The sequence below is a fragment of the Lycorma delicatula genome, chromosome 1 (genome assembly GCF_047948215.1).
Source record: "Lycorma delicatula isolate Av1 chromosome 1, ASM4794821v1, whole genome shotgun sequence".
Lineage (NCBI taxonomy): Eukaryota > Metazoa > Arthropoda > Insecta > Hemiptera > Fulgoridae > Lycorma > Lycorma delicatula.
Window position 1 is genome coordinate 360,600,076 of NC_134455.1, and position 23,035 is coordinate 360,623,110.

General features: G+C 30.2%; 1 protein-coding gene across 4 annotated transcripts in view; it reads right to left on the reverse strand.

Annotated features, from left to right (window-relative positions):
* LOC142334493 (tRNA (cytosine(72)-C(5))-methyltransferase NSUN6-like) overlaps positions 1-23,035 on the reverse strand; it is a 43,277-nt gene that overhangs the window by 10,688 nt on the left and 9,554 nt on the right. For 3 of the 4 annotated variants that reach the window (XM_075382569.1, XM_075382568.1, XM_075382566.1), the window contains exons 3-6: positions 22,780-22,993; positions 17,506-17,665; positions 6,819-7,017; positions 1,869-2,168 (exon numbers count right to left, since the gene is read on the reverse strand). In XM_075382569.1, coding sequence (XP_075238684.1) covers positions 1,869-2,168; positions 6,819-7,017; positions 17,506-17,665; positions 22,780-22,993 — 873 coding nt within the window. The remainder of the gene's footprint in view (positions 1-1,868; positions 2,169-6,818; positions 7,018-17,505; positions 17,666-22,779; positions 22,994-23,035) is intronic. The other variant, XM_075382570.1, reaches the window with a different exon arrangement.

The following is a 23,035-nucleotide window of genomic DNA, read 5'->3' on the forward strand; positions in this document are numbered from 1 at the left end:
TGAGATTTTGTTTTTTGAAAAATCAAATGAAATCATCCATTCAGATGAAAAAATGACATTGTGCTTTTTTTAACACTTTAATGGCTTTTTACAGTAAAATCAGTATTTTTCAGATAGTCCCACACTTATATTTGTTCTGTTAACTGGAATTTTTTCTTTTTCAGTACGTAAAAATCTGTGTAGACAATAAATTTTATACATAAACCAGTGAATTTCACATTATTAAAAGAACTTTAATATATACAAGGAATAAAGTACAAAATAAAACTGTTCACAGGAAATGACTTGTAAGAGTGATTACAATCGCACTGCAAAAAGCAACGGATTCTGTAGATAGCATTCAATCATTTTATTATCAGTCTGTTATTTACTCTTCCTTGATGATGAGTAATGATACCCATGATAAATAAACTCATAACTTGTTGGATTGGTCTGTAACATTATTTTTAAATCAAAAATTATTTTGAATCTATGTAAAGGGAGAAGTAAAAGTAAGATAATAAATTTTTTGAAGATTATACAGATTTTGTGATGAAAAGAAAAATAGAAGAGCTAATTTGAGACAAATAAAGTTTTTTAGGTGAATGTACATGTTTGACAAATGCAATGCTGAAACACTAGTTAATTACAAGTGGTGTTCTTGCCATGGAATTTCGATCCATTTCAGAGTGGAGTCTACAGGATCTTTAAAAATAAAATGTTTTCAAGACTTGCTGCAAAATTCTGATTGTGTTAGGAATTCTGTGATGGAGCTGTGGTATGGGAGGGTGAATTGATCTTGCTCCCAAAAGCAGACCAGATCAGAGAGAGTTTTGGTGCTTCTTGTTAGAATTTCCAAATTGAATTTCTTAATTGTCTTTGACAAATTAAGAGATGAATTTGGGTAACTGTAGGACAAAATTGTTATTGTTGCAATCAACACTTGTTTAAGAGGTATGAGAACAGAATTTAAATGTTTCTAGTACAAAAAATAAATATTTAATAGTGCAGTCTAGTTTGGAATTTAGTAATGGGAAATGGTTATTTTGTGTTCTTCAGTGTTACAGAGAGGTACAGGGATTGCGGTTTCATAAAATGGTTAATCAGTTACTTGAGAGGGCTACAAATTAGAATAGATGAGCGAAATTGGAAGAAGCCTAGTACAAAGGTTACAGTAAAGTTGAGTAAACACACTGATGAAAATGTGTGCCGAGGTATTTACATTAGGGACATCCTGACAAGAGGCCAAACTGATGACTGTGATATGTAATCAGATTTAGAAGGTCTAAAAGATGACCTCCCCATCGTAAAGCCCATTAGGACTAGGAATGAATGGGATGGTGTGGCAACCAGAATAATCACAAGGTGAATGTCTTCCTTTACGGTGGTAGGTGAACTGGCATTTACAAAAATTGAATTCTATGGAAATAACAATCATAAAAGAGTATATGATATACTATCAAAACTTAAATATGTTGTTTAGAATTAGTGATGTGGAATGCTGACGTTAATAATTATTCTCATTCAGCTAGTCAAACTGTTCAGAAGGTTCAATAAACACAATGGGGATTTTTTGGACAAGCCCCTTATACCCCAGACTTCATACCTAGTGAATTCTCTAACTTGCTTCAAATCAAGAAGTAACTCGACCCTCAGCAGTACACATTGAAAATTGCAGTGTAAACCAGCTTAAATCTCATTCAGCTGACTTTTGTGCACAGCATCATAAAAAACTTTATTTCTCAATATTAAAAGTGCTTAAAAAATAAAAGTGATACGTAAAAGTATATTTGCAAATATTCAACCAGTATAATATAAAATTACCAATCTTTCTTTCTTTTGAGATGCAAACATTTATAGATAAATAAAATTACTGATGTTGAACTTACTGCTTTAAAAAGTCTTTTCTGTAATAAAGGAAATGAATCTGCTTGCTTAAATGAAAGTGACTGAGAAAGTTGAGGTCGCTGACCTAATGCACTACATGGTGCGTCTAACAAAATGCGATCAAAAGTATTTTCATTATATGGTGGTGCTTTCACTCGGCCTCTTTCAGTTATACAATTACCATCAAAAGCTTTTGTTGCATCAAATACATAGGCAGATACATTATTCAAATGTTGATTTTTACAGTTTTCTTTTATCCTTTCAATTTTCTTTTCAGTTTTATCTAAAGCAATTATTTGACCCTGTAAAAAAATAAGCTAGCATGTATACTTAACATAATCACAATCTATTTCAAGTTCTTAAACTTATTTTTAAAAATTGTTTTATTTACAATAGGTAATTAACACAGACTGACCCCTTTACGAAATTTTCATGCTACACTCCTACTACATCAGATAAAAATAATTTTAAGTAAGGGTGTATCTATTATAAAAATAACATTTTTATTCCATTCTAAGAAAATAATAAAGAATGAGAAGAGACTAGGTGAGAAACAAACAAAGCTGTAAAATAAAAACAATACATAAATTAAGACACTAAGGTCTGTCACCCCAAAATGGTCTTCAATATAGAATTGGTTTGATTAAGACCATTAATTGGTATTCAATCCAGAACAGACACAAGTTAAAAGTACTGGAAAAAATGCTGATTTAATATATAACATAATAAAATAATATTAAACAATGATTTAATAAAGGAGATATGTGAATTGCAATAATAATAATGACTGTACTTTTATTATATATGAAACAAAATTTTGTGATAGATGAGATAAGTTCACTTAAATAGTGCAATTACTATATCTTGAATAATTTAGTATATTTGGTTCTTTGGTCTTGTTGGGTTGGGAGAAACAAATCGAATAATATTATTCCGTAGACATACGTTATCCTTTGACATACATAATAAGTGTTAAATCATTCTATATAAGAAACTAAGTAACAAAATTACTGAATATATAAATTTTGTACTACTATATCCAACGTGTAGGGGTTTTGGAACTCATTCGAATGTGAATTCACTTTTTTCTTTAATATGAATCATTAGAAATGGGTCTTTTCTTCTTATATTTTTTTGTTTGCCAATCTAATGTGAAAAATACTTAGTGAAAATAACCAGTTTAAGATAGCTGAAAGAAATTTTAAAATGTAAAATTTTTAAAGCACACAAACAAAAAAAAACTGAAAACACTGAATTTATATAAAATCTGTCACTAGTGTAACATTTTCATTAGGTATAAATCAAAATTTCCAAAAACTTCTTTGCACAATAAAAATAAAGAGATTTGTTAAAATGTTACAAAATAAACAAAAATGAGAAAAATTACAGACATGAAATCCAATACAAACAATAAAATTTCAGCCCAAAATTTCCAAAAGAATACTTTTTAACATACTTCAAAAATTAAGAAACTGCTTTGCTATTTTTTTTTTTTAATATTATAATAATGAATAGTAATTTTTCATAATCTTTTATACATGACAATAGTACTCTTTTAATTGAGGATAATGAATTATTTAAAATGCTGATTAACTGACAATGCAGTCAGGTACTCTTATCCATCTGTGGAAGGTTAATCACACATACAGTAAATATATAGATAAACATAATAGTAATATAAAAAAAAAAAACAGAATAGATTTTAAATAAGAATAAGAAATACTTATAATAAAACTGGATGCGAGTGAAAAATTGTGAGTAAAGAATCTTACTGTTTTTTCAATTTTACTGATGCAGTGGGCGGTACCATTTTCTGCAGTTTTGGCAACTGGATGGATATTTAGTGCCATATCAAAGGATAACCAGCTTCTTATTATTTCTAGTCGAAATCATAAAAATGACCATGCAACGTACTTAGAACATAAAAAGTATGCTTTAACAAATGTTGTAAAATATGGATAAAAAGTTTTTTGTACCATCGAATGTTTTTCTACTACAAAGGTATTACACCATCATTTGATCTTGTCCATCTATTCCAGACATAAATTTATTTTAATTTAATACAGCTACTGACTTCTCCATCACAGTTCCTCTTTTGTTTGTGAAAAGGCCCATTTCATTCCCAAAATCAGTGGTAATAGAATTAACAGTAGTACACTTGTCATGACATTTGTCAATGTCAACTCCATTACAGAACATGATTTGTGTTCTTCTTTTTTTAGTTTTTTGGACATTAAATCTTGTGGATTATTTTTCCCATCAGTTCTAAGAGTACCGATACAGCATGTGTCTTGGTCAAGTAATTTGGTAGCTAGACCCATGCTACCAAAATTATATTGTCACACTACACGACCATTACCTAGATTTTCTTGCAATAAATGCATCACTACCTTTTCTCAATGACTAGTAACCACCTGAAATGTCTGTAGCCCCTTTATGTGCATGAATTTTAAGGACCAAACCATTTGATTCAGTTACTATATTCAATTTCATGTCAAATTAATGACGCTTGTTTTTTATATATTGGTGGAATACTAAATGACCATGCCAGAGAACCATGGACTCATCTAGAGATAATTCTTTGCCTGGGTAATAAATCTTTATCACTTTATTATTAAAAAAGTCTATTACTAGCCTTATCTTTTGTAGACAGTCAACAGCATTATTGCTGGCAGATGAGAAATGTAAACACCTAAAAATAAAAAAAAAATCTGTTTCAGGACATGTACTTTCTAAAACTGGTGTCTCAAAACGTGGATCAGTCATCCAATAGTCACTGAGACAAGATAATGAAATGGTGTCAATGTAAGGCAGTAAGGCTAAAAATATTTTTAACTCTACAAGAGTAACATCCTTCCAATCTGTAATATAGGATTTCATCTTTGCTTGTAGACAACACAAAACTTCTATGGCATATTCATTAGTAAACTGGACAATAGTTGCAAAAAATTGTCAACAAGCATTTGAAAAAAGTCTATAGGCTTGGCGTCAATTGGAATTGGAATATGCATTTCTTGTTGTTTTGTAAATATAAATTACTTTAATGTACCTGCATCTTTCTACTGATTTCTAACCTTTACATTTTCATTACTCAGCTTTATCATTGAGAACCTCAGCTTCACTCACAGAGCTGGTACTCAAAGTTTTTGAACCCGGAAAATACTCATCACTGCTGTCTTCTAAATTTTTCTAACTATCTTCTAAATATCGCAGTAATTTTTCACTATTTAACATTTTATTTCAATCAGAAGTAGAATTTTTGTTCATGCGTGGAGTCCAGAAAGACCTAGTGTGTCATCCATTTTAAGCTAAAACTGTACAGTGTTAAAGAAAAAATACATAACCGACTATAATATGTACTAAACCACAACTTTTCAATAACACCACAACAGCAAAACAGTCGCTTCAGGTACACCAAACTCACAGTACAGTAGTAGAAATGATTAGGTACCACTACTCTGATCACAGAGGGTGGTGCTCCCGAATGCAGCCGAGTCACTCTGATCGTAATAGTCGGTAGTCAAAGTGTTAAGAACAGTTGGCCCTCATTTTAAAAATAGTAATTATTGCTGGTTATCCATCCTTTGTACAGGTAAAAAAAGTATTCTGCACATCCTGACCCCGAAGGGGAAGACACCCTCCATGTGGCAGTTTTGGTCGCCATGACACACCATTCCCTCCACACCTAGCTATTATGGGCTTTACCGAAGGTCATCTTCAGAACCTCACAAAAGGCATCTCTCAGCCTTGTTCTTGCCTCAGTCAGGATGCCACTTATGGGAATACCACATGATAAGTAGTACATCAAACGATGTACTACTAAAAAAGAACTTTTTAAACAAAACACATCTTTATTGAGTCTTCATGAGTTCCTTCATGCTACTCAGTCTCAACAAGACTGAGTAGCATGAAGGAACTGAAATTAAAAACACAACTACCTACCCGATAAGTTAGAAGTTGAGTTCAACAAGCAACCATCACACAAAACAGGAAATAAAACTAAATAAACAAAACATTACATAAACCTGAAACCTTATCACACAAGAACAACAAAACCATAACACAGGAAAGACTAGGTGGAATATTAAATTCCCTCAGCAATCCGTTCTTTTGCCAGGTACCTGATGAAATTTTTCAACAATTACCTATTCGGTCTGGTTTTTCCAATTCTTTTCCAATGGAGATCTAATGATGAGCAAACAATTAGCACTATTCAACAAACACCACAAAGAAGTGATGTACTTCATTTCTCATTTTTTATTATTTGTTTTTAGTCAAGTAACCAAAAGTAAGTGCAGCCAGTTGCGTCACACACACAGCAACACATGGCTGTGTTGGTTGAGTTGTCATGCGTTATATCATCATACCATAAAAGCTATTTTATAAACAGGAGATATAAAAAATGACAATCCCCAACAAAATGTTACTTTTTACATATAAATTTTAATTATCCTTTCTTTCTTTTTCCTGTTTAGCCTCCGGTAATTACCTTTTAGATAATACTTCAGAGGATGAATGAAGATGATATGTATGAATGTAAATGAAGTGTAGTCTTATACAGCCTCAGTTCGACCATTCCTGAGATGTGTAGTTAATTGAAACCCAACCACCAAAGAACACCAGTATCCATGATCTAGTATTCAAATCCATGTAAAAATAACTGACTTTTCAGGATGCTGGAACTCTCGACTTCCAAATCAGCTGATTTGGGAAGATGCGTTCACCATTAGACCAAACCGGTGGGTTAATTGTTAATTATCCTATAAGAATATTACTTTCCACCATATTAGATGTATAGCCAAAAAATTTTAAATTTATACAAATAGCAGTAAAAAAAACCTACGAGGAAATTACAGTGACAACCTCAGCAACAAAATAAATATTTATGCAATAATATTGCTAAATTAAAAAATCAACAATTTAAATAAAAATAAATCTCACATTGAAATTACCTTTCCTTTCATTAATGAAGCAATGTGTGTAGTTTTATTGCCTGGTGCAGCACACATATCTAAAATTAAATCTTCACTTTGAGGGTTTAGAACATGACTACATAAAATTGATGGATAGTTTTGAAGTAATCCTAACTCAGGTGGTAGAGTGAAAGATGGAACACCACTCACAGTTTCCTTCATTTCAACAGCAATACCTCTACAAAAAAATTGTAAAAATTGAGATAAATGCAAATGACATAAATCATTCACTATTCATAACAATAAAAATGATGTACAACAGTGATAGAGCAAGGTAACACCTTCCACAAGTTCTACTAATTCCAAATACAATTTTATAATTTTTTTTTTTTTAATTTTAACCCATCAGGGAAGAGGGAGACTTGTTAAAATGCAATAAATAGTAAACACACTTGAGTGCTAGTAGTATTTTAATTATCTTCATAAGAGAAAGGTTGATGTAAAAAATCTTTTCAATAATAAATGAGTTTGAAACTAAGGTTCTCAAACCTATTCATAACAATAAAAATGATGTACAACAGTGATAGAGCAAGGTAACACCTTCCACAAGTTCTACTAATTCCAAATACAATTTTATAATTTTTTTTTTTTTAATTTTAACCCATCAGGGAAGAGGGAGACTTGTTAAAATGCAATAAATAGTAAACACACTTGAGTGCTAGTAGTATTTTAATTATCTTCATAAGAGAAAGGTTGATGTAAAAAATCTTTTCAATAATAAATGAGTTTGAAACTAAGGTTCTCAAACCTGAATAAGTCATATAATCAGCCTGCATTACGCATATCAATGTCATACACATTACATGCATTTACTTTTGTGCTCAAAATAAAATGTGCAGGCATAATTTCTTTATAAAACTAAAATATGATGTTTTTTTAATCAGATATATAGTACATTTTTAAAAATTCTTCTTGAAAACTTGAAAAAATACTAATGTTAATGATTGAACCATAAACTATCTGCAACTATTAGAGCAGTTGCAGTTGAATAAGCAAACCCCTTTGACTACTCTTTTACTAATTATCAATTTCAATACTTTCAAACCACTGTGCAGGGAGTGGAAATCGTCACCGAAGTGGATGAAGGTGGTCTCTTCCTACACTCCCGACTGCTTGAGTTAGGCCTTTTGTAGACACTTTTCACAGACATGCTTAACAACAATTAAATAAATATTTTCATGAAGGACATAAAATTTTTTTTAATGTTTATTTAATTTTTCAATGTGAAAATCTGATGTTACAGTGTCAAATTTACAATTGCACTTTTTCTTGATACATGTTAAAAACTTTCTTTTGAAATAAGATTTACCTAAATTAAAATATATTAAACTATTGATGTGTTTAATTTAATATTTACGTAAGGAATATTTTTTTCTTTTTGCAATGTTTATTGATAATTTAAGAAAAAAGTATATTTGTTAAACTGAAAGCTCCACAGCTACAAATAAATCTTCTTACCCAGATTTTATTAAAACCCAAACAAACTAAAATAAAATTAAGCAACTCCTTTTTTCTATGTAAATTTAAACTGAAAATGCTTTACTAGTATGTGAACCTTGTAACTGACAAATAATAAAACAAAATTGAGCATTTAAATTGGCCTTTCAATCTTAAAATTTATTTTTGTTCTTGATTTTGAAACAGTTTAAATAATAGTTAATTAACACATTAATAGGGAATGGCTCCGTTAGATCACTACAGTTAAGAATGCTGGATGCAAATTTTGATATTTTTTAGTGATCAGTAATTATAGTATCAATGCAACTTAAAAAGTCTAATTCAAATATAAAAAAATAAAATAAAAAATGCATCTATGGTGCAGTTATCACTTATTTATATATTACATTATTGATGATATGTATGATCAGATGGAGTTTTTTCCTTTCCTTACTTATTACAAGTTCATTAATTTTATTTAAATGTAATTTAATTGGCAGTCAAAATAGAAAATACTCTTAGATCCAAAAAAACATCGCTGGGTTGGCAAGTTCTGTTACAAAATACTCTACATGATGACTAATTTAATTCATTAATATTGGTATAAAATTTTAAGTTGTGAATCTCACAGTTCATTGACAAACATGTATTTAATTTTATGAGGTTGGATATACTAGTGGTTTTTTAAAAAAAATATGTGAATTTTTCTCTGGAGAAACTTCTATTCATGCTGAAGTAAACAGCATGGTGAAAACTCATAAAAAACAAATCTGTATAGAATAATTGAAGAGTACTACATAATATGTACTGTACTATAAAAAAGTATTAATAAAGTTTTTAATAACAAACCAAATAAATTTTACATATTTAAATTTCATTTTGTTTAATGACAGATTATTATCACCAACAGCCAAGTCAGTATTATAAGTTATTAACAATGACCTACGTTGATATAAAACCCTAGATGTGGCATGTATGACATACTGTCAGATCACATCAGGATGATTGGAAGAATGAAACCTGAAATGGTATTATATTTTCTCAATGGGGAGTTTCAGAGTTGGTTAAAAAATTCTATCTATATCACATTATGTATGAAATGAGAAACTTTGTCAATAAATATTTTAAATAATGTTTATAAGAAAAATTATATTTATTTTTAACAGGATATTATCTGTTAATTAATTTGGTTTATCGGCTAACACCATTAAAGGAGAAAAGAGAAAAGGTAAACAACAAGACATCAATCTTATAAAAATACATCATTTAATCGAGAAAAACATTAGAATGCTAACATTAATTCTGTTTAAATTATATTTCTGTTAACCAGATATATTTGAAACAGAACTATTACTTATTAAGGTAATATTATTTCTTACTAATAAATATTACATCGTATACACCATTAATATATTATTTAAAATACTGGTAACAAAAATTACAATCCAATATAAAAAAAATTTAATAGGTTATTTACTGAAAACTTTAATTTAGTGTCAAGCCAAAATAGTACAGCTGATACTAACATTTATTATCTGGCCTTACACTAACTTAAATTCCCAGTAATCACATTATTGAATAAATAATTAGTTTTAATAATGTATTTATATAACTATTCATAAGTTAGAAGATGTCATCAACAGCATAACAATGACTTTCACCATAACAACTACACAATCCTAATTTATTTATAATTACAATAAAAATACAATGCGTTTTCTTGATCGGAACATTTTTCTATTGTGGTTTTAATTAATTATATATCAAGCAAACGGGTTTTATGATTAAAATTATTTTTATTACTACATTATTCTTCACACCTATAGCCTTATGTTTAACATCACCTAATAATGATACTTTAAAAGAGTTTATACCTTAGCCCTCAAACCAATTAATTCTAAAAACAGAACACTGTTGCACTTATCCTTAAACTTTCTTGGGACCTTTTTATTAATTATCATATGACAAGAGCGATTGGACACATATCAGATGCATTGAAATAGTCACTGAAATCAACATTCTGCATATTGCAGTAAAAATCAAAAATTTTAATTTGATTTATCAACTATCAGTATCCATATACAACACTTTTATACATGAACTATCCTTTTTATTACTAAATAATGAAACCGTACATTAACATTTTTCTCAATCTAATACTATATTATGCCTATATATTTATTTACACACATTCCTCTTTTCGCAAAGATCTACTACAACAAGAAAATTCTCAATCTGAATAGAGCATAATTTCTTAAATATCCTAATCAAGAAATGGGTTTAGACTTTCAAAATGAGTATGAAAATTAATCAGGAGATATGACGCTACTAATAGCAGGTTTATTTTTCTAACATTTTCCCTACACTTGCCTGATCTTTTTTAAACACCATTTGAAGCCGCTTATCTACTGGCCATGTTAGGACTGTACAGAGCTTCAACCATTGCAATTGCTTGAATTGAAGTATTATAGCGACATATAATTTTTATTTTAAATTTGTCAAGTTAAAATTTAGATTGTCTGGAACATAATAGAGAGTGATCAGTAATGAAACTGATAAATGAATGGAATGTTAGCAGCAAGTGGTTTATTATACATATGGATGTTGTTCTTCCAATACCTTTACCCGAAAAGGAATTATATTGAAATCCATAACTTAATCATAATCCATAAATGTAAATATTATATTAGATATAATATGTACATATTATGAATATAGATTGGTAATGTTACTAAAATCATTCATATTACTGTCTGCTTATCTTCTAATACAGCAATAACTAAACATTTTGATTTAATGGTTTTAAAAACTGTTGAAACTATATATATAAACTGGTAATATTTGGCAATTGACTCTGGTAATCATTAACACTACCTCTACCATTATCACCTACCTACCTCTATCATAATCATTAATGCACACCAATTCGAAGGTAAAAAATCTCATTAGCATGTCTTGTAGGTTGTAGCTGATGGACATAAAACTCCTCGGTTCTAGTCAAACCTTGACAAAATCATGCACTCTTCTATCATTGCGTGCTACTCAAGCCTGTTGATGGATTTTCATTAATTCTGACATTTGGGTGGGTCACTACTCTTCTTAATGATGAGTTCACAGGGGTTGGTGCTGGATAGATGTAATTACTTCAAATATAACATCATGTCCTTGACAAGGAGTTTTGCTTATACAGAGTGACACAAGGAAACGGGAAATTTTGAAGTATCTCTCACAAAAGTTAAAAAAATATAATTTACTGGTTTTATTATTGAAAACAAAAATTAAATTGCATGCCATTTGTTCCAACACAAAAAATTTCATTTTTTAAAAATAATAATTTTTAATAACTTTGAAACACTTCCATGGGAATTCATGAGATCACATAGTACGATGGTTTCAGTTTCTGTACAACTTGAATTTTGTAAGGGTGAAACTTCAAATCACTGTAGAGTATTTGGCGGATAATTGTTCGATTTAGGTTCAATGCTGCAGCGTTTCCTTGCCGATCATTGTGGATTCCATCCAATTGAGATCCAAACTGCTTCATTGTTTTCTGGGGTTTGTTGACTTCATGGTGGTTTCTTTTTTAAAGTTGAACCCATCTCATGCTATGTCTTGATGGCAAGGCAAAATGGAATGTGACCATGATGTCTTAAATTATAATGATGTTAAAATTCCCGTTGAACAGCAATCACACTGTCACCATTCTTGTAAAGTGTCTTCACGGCAAATTCACATTGTGTATCAACCCACATCCTGGTCTACCTGGTCTATATCCTGGCCACCCGGTCTATGATTACCAAATGCCAGGCAGTTGTGCACAGAAGAATGCCACTCCCACTTTACTACCAACTCTTCAGGCCGCCAATACTACTTTGAAAATCTCCCGTTTCCCTGTGCCACCCTGGAATATACTCTTCTGTATTCTCGATAACTGTAACATCCTAATGGAGGTTCAGTTAAAATGTTTACAAAAAACCCAACTACATCCTTCATGATGACAGAAATAATTATTCTTATTTCAATCAGGATTTAATCACTGTTATTTTGAAATTTCAGTATCCATTTGTGTTTTATTGTTAAGATACAAATAATGTGTAGTGATAGCATATACTTTGAACTAGATGCCATAAATATGGATTAATTAATTATTTCATTACTCAACACATGATCACTTTCTGTTTGTTTTTTAATACAGTTTTCATCCTTGTAAGAACACAATTACAAGATTGTGTGATATAGTAATTACTATGTTACTTCAACTAGTTAATCATTTGCAATGTACACAAATAAACATTTTATTTTTATTTTAGTACACTCCAGTCTTTTCATAATTTTATTAAAAACTGAAATCATGACTGAATAGAGTTGATGTTAATAGGTAACAAACTCTCTGTCTCAGCAATTTGCCTGAATTATATAAAACATTTTCATTAAACATTAGATTTTAATATGTAACTAATAGTTAATAATAATTTTCTCTACAATTTGTATAATAATATATGATAACAATGATAAAGGCACATCACATCCTACATGAGGATTATTACTTTTTAATAAAATATTGTAATTCATTTCTGATTTTATTGATGAATGACATTTACATTCATCACAAAATTTATTCATTTCAACTTATCTTCATCAGTCTTCTAACAAGTGATTAAATGTCATCTACCTGTCTCTAGAGACACATTATAAAGTAAATAAATTCAAAATACTAAAATAAAGGTAAAACTAATTCTTACTTCAGCTGATATTTTAAATACAATTCTAACAGATCTTTTGTTTTTTGATGTTGGTGACACTGCTGCTAAATCTGAAATTGATTAAAAAATGTATTAAACATCCTAAAACTCAATGTTGGTTTAAAAACAAAAATAGTTATCTTATAAATTACGCTAATAATATAGATAAAACTAAAAAAACTATATAATTAAAATAATTTTAAACATGCTCATAGATGTTTATGTATGTACACTATTTACTGCTGAAAATAAAAAAATTACTTCAAATAGAACAAAAAAAAAAATATATTACCTAATATTTAAAGCATGTAAATAGGAATGAATATCTTCTCATGAAAGAGTGAATCAAAATTCCTGAAAAAAAATAAATAGAAGTTAATGACACTTATCAAATATATGCCATTGGAATTGTGAAGATAAATTAGGTAGCATATCCATAAATATACAATTTCAAATGGATAAAATTAAGTTAAAAAGAATAATAATACATTAATTGTATTTATAAAATGCAGTTTGGTTTTTTGAAAAAACTATTAAATAGTATAAACTCATCAATGAAAAAAAATTAGTTTAAATAAAATAATAAGAATTAATAACTACTTACAAGATAATGCCTTTAGGTAAATATTCATCATTAATTGATTCAAATTTAACATACTGAAAACAAAAACCATTAAAACTAATAAATTAAAACTATAATAGAAAAACTAATACAATTAGTACATAATCTTCTTACAAATCAACCACACACTACAAAAAATATTATAGTTTGCTGTTGATAATAAAATGATAATAAAGCAAGTACTTATATAATAAAAATTTGTTTTATCTGAAAGAAAACGATTGTGTAATAAAAACAATATTTAATCACACATTTAAACAGTAAATCGAAAAAATAAAACTTCTGCATTAAAAATTTCCAGTAAAATATTAAATAATTATTTTTACTTACACAAAAATGTAAACTAATCCATTAGTATAAATGCATTTTTAATAGTATGTTAGTAACAAACAAGTCCAATGCAATAGAATGGAAAATATAATGAGATCACATTTACGGACATAAATTTTACATATAGAACTATTTAAAATAAATCCTCTTTTCTCTCTCCCTAAAAATAATAATTTTTTTTTTATCACAATCGACTTCATACCATTGTACCACAACTACCTGTTCTCAAATGATATTTGAAATTATATTTTATAGCTAAGGAGATATTTTTATATTTTAAATATAAACAAAGATTAATGGGGGTGAAAGATCAAGCTCATATTAGTAACATAATTAGTTTGCTGCATGATCTTGTGAATATGTTTGTAGTTTTGTAATGCAACACAGTAATCATTGTTGAAAATATACATTTGGTACACATAAATGAATATTCACTAACCTATAAACAACAAGCTACATCAAATGCAGAATCAAATAAATAATTAGTAACAGAAGATGTAGAATTCTAATATACTAGGTCTGTTCATAAAGTATGAGGTCAATGGCCATGAAAAAAGTTGTTTATGTTATGGCTTCCTTTTCTAATATCTTTCAAAGCTGCAGTCCAACTTAATTCAGCAGTCAGAAATCACAAGAGGAGCCACGTACGATGAGTAAGGAGCCTGGCAAATCTGAGGAATTCCATACCTGACCAAAAAATATAGGATTAGAAATTACATGGGTGGGTAATCATAATGATGCAACTGCCACTACCATGATTCCCATTGGTTTAAACCTCTTGCACCAAACTGTATCATGAACATAAGCCAGAACTTGGAAATAGTAGAGTTTGGTCTTCTGTTGAAAAATTTGTAGTACAAAACTCCATTGCAGTAAGAAAAAAACAGCCATCATCACTCACTTTCCTCTTCACTATTCCTGCTTTCTTTGACCTAATGGATTACTGTGACTTCCGTGGAAGAGACTGAGCTTTGGTTTCTAGGTTGTACCTGCTAAGATTTTGTACTGGAGGTCTTAAGGAAGCTAAGATATTGACAGAAACTCCACAGCCATTCTGTGCATACTCAAACTGTCCATTAAAACCATCACTAACCCCAAAGACATTTGCAATTTCTTGATTGATTGGCAGACAAATAGATTATTAAACTGCATATGTTGTTTAGATTTCAGCTTGTTGACATCCTGTTGGTAGGCTGATCATTGTTAACTGAAGTTTGACCATTTTGAAAACAGTTATACCACTCTTAATTGTATAACTTCCTGTGTAAGTTTCATTCTGAAAGCCTGCTTAGTGGATTGTTTCACTTCAGATATTATCAAGTTTTTGGCAGAACTTACAGAAACATTCTTCAACACATTCCATCATTACGTACAAAATAAAAATGCAAATACAAGGCTCATTCAAATATAAACTGGAATTTGTTTACATAGCTTTACTGATATTAGATAAAATTACAAACCCACCGGGTTGGTCTAGTGGTGAACGCATCTTCCCAAATCAGCTGATTTGGAAGTCGAAAGTTCTAGCGTTCAAGTCTTAGTAAAGCCAGTTATTTTTACGCAGACTTGAATACTAGATCGTGGATATCGGTGTTCTTTGGTGGTTGGGTTTCAATTAACCACACATCTCAAAAATGGTCGAACTGAGAATGTACAAGACTACACTCATACATATCATCCTCATTCATCCTCTGAAGTATTATCTGAACGGTAGTTACCGGAGGCTAAACAGAAAAAAGAAGAAGAAGATAAAATTACAAATAAATTACCCAATATTTTTCTACATAGCTTTCTTCAAAGAAAATACATTTTCTCTACCCGATACGTAGCTTCATGATCACCTGAACAAAAAAAAACAAGATGGTTGCCCCAACAATCAATTACACACACAATATTCATTGTCTACAATTTTTTCTCCTCCTAAAGTTTTTTTCAGCAAACCAAACATATGGAAAACATATGGTGACAAGTCTGCACTATACAGTGGGTGTTCAAGAAGTGAAGTGAATTTTACTGAGTTTATTGAGAGTCCGAGCTACTGTATCCGGCCTTGCATTGTCATGGAGAAGGAGGACATAGTGAATCTATTGACAGCATTGAATGCTGCAATAAGCAGACATCATCCAACAATTGGCACTAGTATGCTGCATTTACTATCCTGTGCAGAAAATCTATCAACAGCACACCTTTTGAGTCCCAAGACACAGCCGTCAGAACTTTCCCAGCTGTCAAGTGTTTCTTGGCCTTGATCAGTGCCCCCTGCCGATGTTTCCACCACTCCATACTTGTTCTCTTGCTTTCTGGGGTTTAGTGGTGGACTCGCGTTCCATTGCAGGTCATCTCCGGTCCTTCTTCCTCAAAGTAATTCAGAAGTTGTTGACATATGTCTTTCCAGACATTTCTCTGTGCTTCAGTGAGAAGACATAGAACCCAACTCATCACAACTTGCAATACCCAAGAGTGTCTGACAACATTGTATGCACTTCCAACAGTTACGCCCACCTCTGATGCAATTTCAGTAACATTTATGTGGTGGTCACCTTCTACAATGTCACGAATAGCCTGAATGTTGTCATCATTGATACTGGTCTGCAGACAGCATTTGTGACTTTCATTCTCCATTATATCACAGCCACTTCAGAATTTTTTTGGCCAAATCAAACAGTTGAGTTTTTGACAGGGCAACATCTCCAAACTGTGGTAGAAGTCTAGTCGAAATTTCAGAGGATTTAACATCTTCATTGGTGAGAAATGAAATTATAATTTGTCGCGCAAAGAACGATGGTACCCCCTGCTCAGACATTCTGCTAATGACATGGGAATATGACCTACGGGCGTGGCTGGTTAGTTGTCCCCCTCCACACATAACCAACTAACTACCCACAGTACCCCACCAAATTCATTGTTCTTCCTCAATTCACATAGCAAATTCCTTTTTATATTTGAATGATCCTCATACCATTAGCTAGACTAACAGGCACAATGACTGCTTACAACTTATCTGCTCTATGAGGTTAAAAAAAAAAAAAACATGTGCACTAGATATTAGTGATATGTTCCACCAGCTTAGTTGCTCACATTCAAATACTTTTTAAGAAAAAAAAAATTGGTTGAATACTCTTTGTAACAGACTTCTGTGTATGTATTATAACAGACCTCTATCATAATCAATTGTTTACTGTACAAAGCTTGATGATCTGTTGATCAAAATGCATTTGTTTTTTTTTTTTAATAGGATTTGCTTGGTGAGGAATTTAGATGGTTTCTGTATCTCTTTTTAACCTAAGTAATATGTGGTCAAATAATTTTCATTTCAATGTCCAGTGAATTGTGATATTTATATACTTATTTTATATATTTAAATATTACTTTATGATCAGCTAATAATCTACTTTTACGTACAGAACAGAATATACAATTTATTAATTTTAACACCAAATATTCATGAAAGAATATGAACTATGCATCTTAAGTAATAAGAATTTATAACCTGATCTAAAAATTAATAACACTATTAAATAAAATACAAACTTACATTTGCTGTCTATTAATTTCAAACAATGATTTCCTTGTCATTTTAGCAATCCCTAAACCAATATATTTTTTATAAGGATCGTCATAATATTTCAGAAATCCTTTTAAACATTTTTTTGAGACATCTGCATACACAGTAACAAAATCACCTTCTTTCACACCTAAAAATATTCACCATAATAATTATTCAAGCACACTAAAATATGTACACATACACATCTGTTGATATACTTTGTTTAGATAGATTGATTTAAGTTTACTTACATTGTACTTAAAAGAGTCCACAAAGAAACTACGTCTGTTTAATAACAATATATAAAATTGCATGGTTATAACAATAATTTTAACAACAGTAAATAATAATAAATTTTTAATAGTTATATCAGTACTAAACACATAATAATAAATCAAATTGAGGAAAAAACAAAAGTTATTATTACAATCGCTTATTATAAAGGCCTACATGATTCACCATTTTCTCATAATAATGTAGACAAGTAGTAACATTTAATTTTTAGAAGAAATTAATGTGATATTATCTAAGCTTATAATGAACTCTACAAGAAGTAAGTACTATTTTTATCTATTAACTAAAATTATTCATTTCTAAATATAGTTTCTTATGTTTATATACAAAATAATTTTAAAGATTCATTCTGCATACTGAATTTACTTAACAATTAATTTACATACTGAATGAATTTTTACTTTTATGTTTAATTAAATATTTGTTTCCAAGGATCAGCCCTCTTATTACAAGTCACAGTATTCACCTATTCATAGTACATAAATTCTGTTGGCTTATGATAAAATTGGCATATGATGTTAAACTATAATGGTTAAAAAATAATTGTTAAATCATTCTACCCTATAAAAATTTCTTTGAAATTACTATCAGCCACGATCAACATAAAATGTACTAAATTTCTTTACAACTCTTGAGTATTCTTTACCAGGTGATTAATTCAACATTTCCAATATTGAAATGAACCTCTATTAATGCAAAAATAATTGCCACCATTACAGCTCTTACACTCTACCATTATTTTGATTTTAACTAGTTTAAATTTAATGTTATATACTCTTAATACCATTCACTATTCCATACAATATTGTAAAGCCTAAGTATCACTGTATCATCGACATAGTGAATGAACTTTGTGTCTGTTCATCCAAAGAGATATTTAAAATTATTGTTAAAAGGTAACGAAGACTAAATAATTATGATATAACTCCTCTCCAGAAATGGAACTCCTGTAAGCCAGGATGGGGTTAGCAGTCATGAATCTTTATATGTCAAAAAACCATTATGTTCCAGACAATAAGCCTTGGTATGTCAATGACTGTACTGAAATTAATATAAAAAAAACTTTTCTGTGGCAGACTTTCTCAAAGTTGAGAATCATATATACATATTATATTAACGTTCCTAACACTCTGTTACCAAAATCTATAAGGGAGGCAACACTCTAGTACCCAGACCATTTCTAAAATCAAGATTAATGTAACTTCTAAATGTTGATATGTTCAATAACAGTGTTAAAGAATACTTTATTAAAAACATGGCTCATTATGTCAGACTCATCATTTTACAATGTCCCCAAATTTTTGAAAATGTTCTCAAAAAATGGTAACAACCTAATCATATCTTCTTGTATACTTTTAGTATTAAATAAATACAAAGCTTGAAAAGGTTTCTCATATGACTTTTCTAAATATTTACCTACTTCATTAAACTACTTCATCTACTTCATTATTACTTATCTACTTCAATAAATCATACACAGTAGGTCTGAAAAGTTCCCAAACTAAATTTCTGTAGTCGATACAAGTAGTGCCATCTCTCGGACAACCAAGGAACTATGTAGTACGATATCTGATGATTGTGTGTACAAAATTCCATCACGTTTTATCACTCCAGTCTCGAGTTATATTCAACCATGTACATTGTGTTCATGTGGCCTTGTGCGAGCTTGCAATATGTAACAAGGTGCGATAAAATTTTGTGTTCAACTTCAAAAATCTTTTGTTGAAACTTATTCTATGATACAGCAAGCAATTGGTCATGAAGCCACATCTCATACTACATACACATGGTGGAAGCGGTTTAGAGATGTTAGAGAGTCATTTGATGATGAGGAACGAAGTGGGAGGCCATCAACAGCTGTTCACGACAAAAACATTGTGGAAGTGTGGATGCTCCTGCTCGAACCTCATCTTACCCTTTGGGCCATAGCAGAAGAGCTAAATATTGGTAAAGATGCAGTACATACAATTCTAACAGAAAAATAAACTGCCGAAAGGTATGCTCTCATTTTGTTCCACACTTCTTGACTGAAGAACAAAAACAGGTGCATCTTTCTTGTGCTCAAGAATTGGTTGAAACTGCTGATAGCGACCCCAAGTTTTTGCAAAAAATTGTAACTGGGGATGAAAGCTGGTCCTTCTAGTATGATCCACAACCAAAGTGTCAATCTGCTGTTTGGTTGAGCCCTGAAGCATAAAGACCAGCGAAAGGCAGGCAGCAAAAGTCAACAGTGAACACGATGTTGATTCCATTCTTCAACTCACAGGGCCTGATTCATCATGAATTTGTCAAACCGTGAACTCCAAATTCTATTTGGAAGTAATGAAACTCCTGATGTGACGCATTCATAGAATCCAGTTTGGGTACTGGGATCCAGGCAGTTGGACGCTCTTGCACAACAATGCCTCAGCACACATGGCAACAGTTTTAACACGTTATTACGCTGAAAATCAAATCACCGTCTTACATTCACCACCCAACTTGGCTCCAGCAGACTATTTTCTGTTCCTGAAACTCAAGTTAAAGATGAAAGTCTGCTTTTTCGACAACATTCCAGCCATCCAAAGGGCTTGCACCAAGCAGTTGAAGGCGACCCCACAAAGTGATTTCTCCAGGGCGTTTGACACGCTCTACCGGTGCTGCAATGAGTGTATAACTAGAGATGGGTTCTATGTAGAGGGCTGATGTGAGTAAATTCATTTATCTTTAAATCTGTATTTTTATTTAATTCAGTTCAGGAAATTTTCAGACATACTGTGTATAGCCTTGTGTCTTCCCCTATGGAGTCAGGATGTCCAGAAATTCACCAGTTTCCATCACTCTCTTATAAAGAAAAAAACCACAAATTAAATTTATCCTCCCCCCAGTAAAAAAATCTAATCTTTCATTTCATTAATTTTCTCACTCATTTGCTTTCCATTATTTGAGGGCAAATTATCCTTTAAATAAAATACAGATGTTTTTAATTAAACACAAAGTTTCTTTGACAAACAAAATATTACTACCCACGACTTCACTGTCAATTCAATGCTTTATCTGGCTAATGTGCTCAGATGTGAAGGGTGTTCATCATCCTTCACCTTTTTCAGATTTTTACAGAAACATTTGCACATTTTAAATACCTGTGTAAAACCTATGCAATATTCTCAATCTACTCTTTTAAATAACTACAGCTTGCTGCACTAGTGCTTACTTCAACTATGATTTGCAAATTAATAAACGCTTTATATTATCCAAAAATGACATTTCTGAACAATAATCACAAGGAGTATTGCTTCCCAATTGGCAACAGAATGACAGAGTAAGCATCAAGGTTAATAGGATCCCTACTACTTGACGTCTGTATAACCATCACCACAGTACATAACTAAATCTAAAAAATTACTGAAAATTTTTTAGACAGCATTTATTTTCCGAAAAACAGCTATCACAAAGTTTTATCACTTTTTATCACATATATCTTAAAATGCATGCAAACAGCAGAATAACTTGATAAATAAATTACAAAATCACCTTGCAACACGGACTTTCATTTTACTTTTTTTTTGGTCAAATTGCTTGCTTAGCGTACACTACCATGTCTTTAGTAATAATATCAGTAATGTATATTTATTCAAAAAATATTGAAAATATAGAAACATTATTAAGATTTTTTAGTCAAATTTAATTTAGGAATCATTACTAGCTACTGGATGATTACTTTGCTATTAATACAATTATTTGTTTGATTTATTTATTTATAATTAAACAATTACTAATGCTGTTAATTTAATTTTAGTAAAATGATCTGTATATTAAATTAGATAAATAATTTCTTTGAGCTGGTTATCATTATAAAAATTTAACTCTTCGTTTCTACAATATGAAACTTTTCATTTACGTATACATTTTTTTTAATCTCTGATACAAAAAGACAAGGATTATACAAAATAACTACCTGGCTATTCTTTATAAGTAGTTATATGTATATAATGTTTTTCTTTTTATCCATAGCTATACTACACACTTCATGTACATTATTTCTTATACCTACAAGTTCGTGGAAATAAATTATGATTTCAATATAGTTAATTTCTTCTGAAAGAAATTACTTATTTAGATGACTATTTATTGCAAAACTATTATCAACTTTCAATTTAAAATATTTAATTTTTCCTAACAATATTACTAAAAATTTAGTTCAAATTCATAAAAACGACATGTACTAGACAAGAATTCTATAAGTACATATACAAAATTACTTATACAAAATTATTCATTCTTAATGACAATCCAACTGAGTGTATTCTTTATGTCATTTGTTCCTATGTTATCTTAATGATTAATGCTGTAGTCTTTTACTCTTATGTCAACCGATACCATTTATTAGTATTTATTGAGTTCAAGTCATATTTTTGACAATTTCAAATGTGATAACAGATTTCATTAGTCTTGTAATATGTTTTTCATTTATACTATTGTTGTGTGTTTTTGTATGTTCGATAATGTTCAAGTGTGTTAGGTCCATTTTTTATACACAGAAAGTGTAGGATATCTAGCAAGCCATTAATGTTTGTAAATCTGTGTTCTGTTTCTATAAGATGGTGGGCAAATATTGTAATGGAGAACTTTTATATGTTCATAGTACCTGTAAATGAAGTTTGTGTCCCATATGTTCATAACAGAACATTATGCAATCAAAGTAATTTAGTTTATGTATTCTATGAACATTATGTTCATTTGGTGAAAGTGGTTTTTGTCTTGATAGTTACATTATGAACAGATTTTTAAAACTTTTTATTTATCTCAAGAGGCTTTAGTAATTTATGTTATTATGTTAAAAAACATTATATTGATGTGAATTTAGCTGGTTTGTTAGTAAAAATTAATAGTTTTGTATAATTCTTGCATCCAACTGTTAAGGACAAAAAACATTGCAAATCAAATTACATTAAAATAAAATGAAATAAAAAATAAACAAATACAAACTTGGTGACATAGCCATAACACCAGGTGCAAACACATTTGCACCCCTTAATACGGATACACCACATGGTATATCAATAATAACTTCATTTTGTTTTTTATTAAGAGGTTGTAATAATTTCCTATTAACATCCCAACAGCCAATCACAATACAGTCTTTCAATAATGAATCTTGTTTTACAGATGGAATGTCATTAACACCATGGTCTACTGATTGCTGTAAATAAAACAATTATTAAAATTAAAATTTTACTTTCAG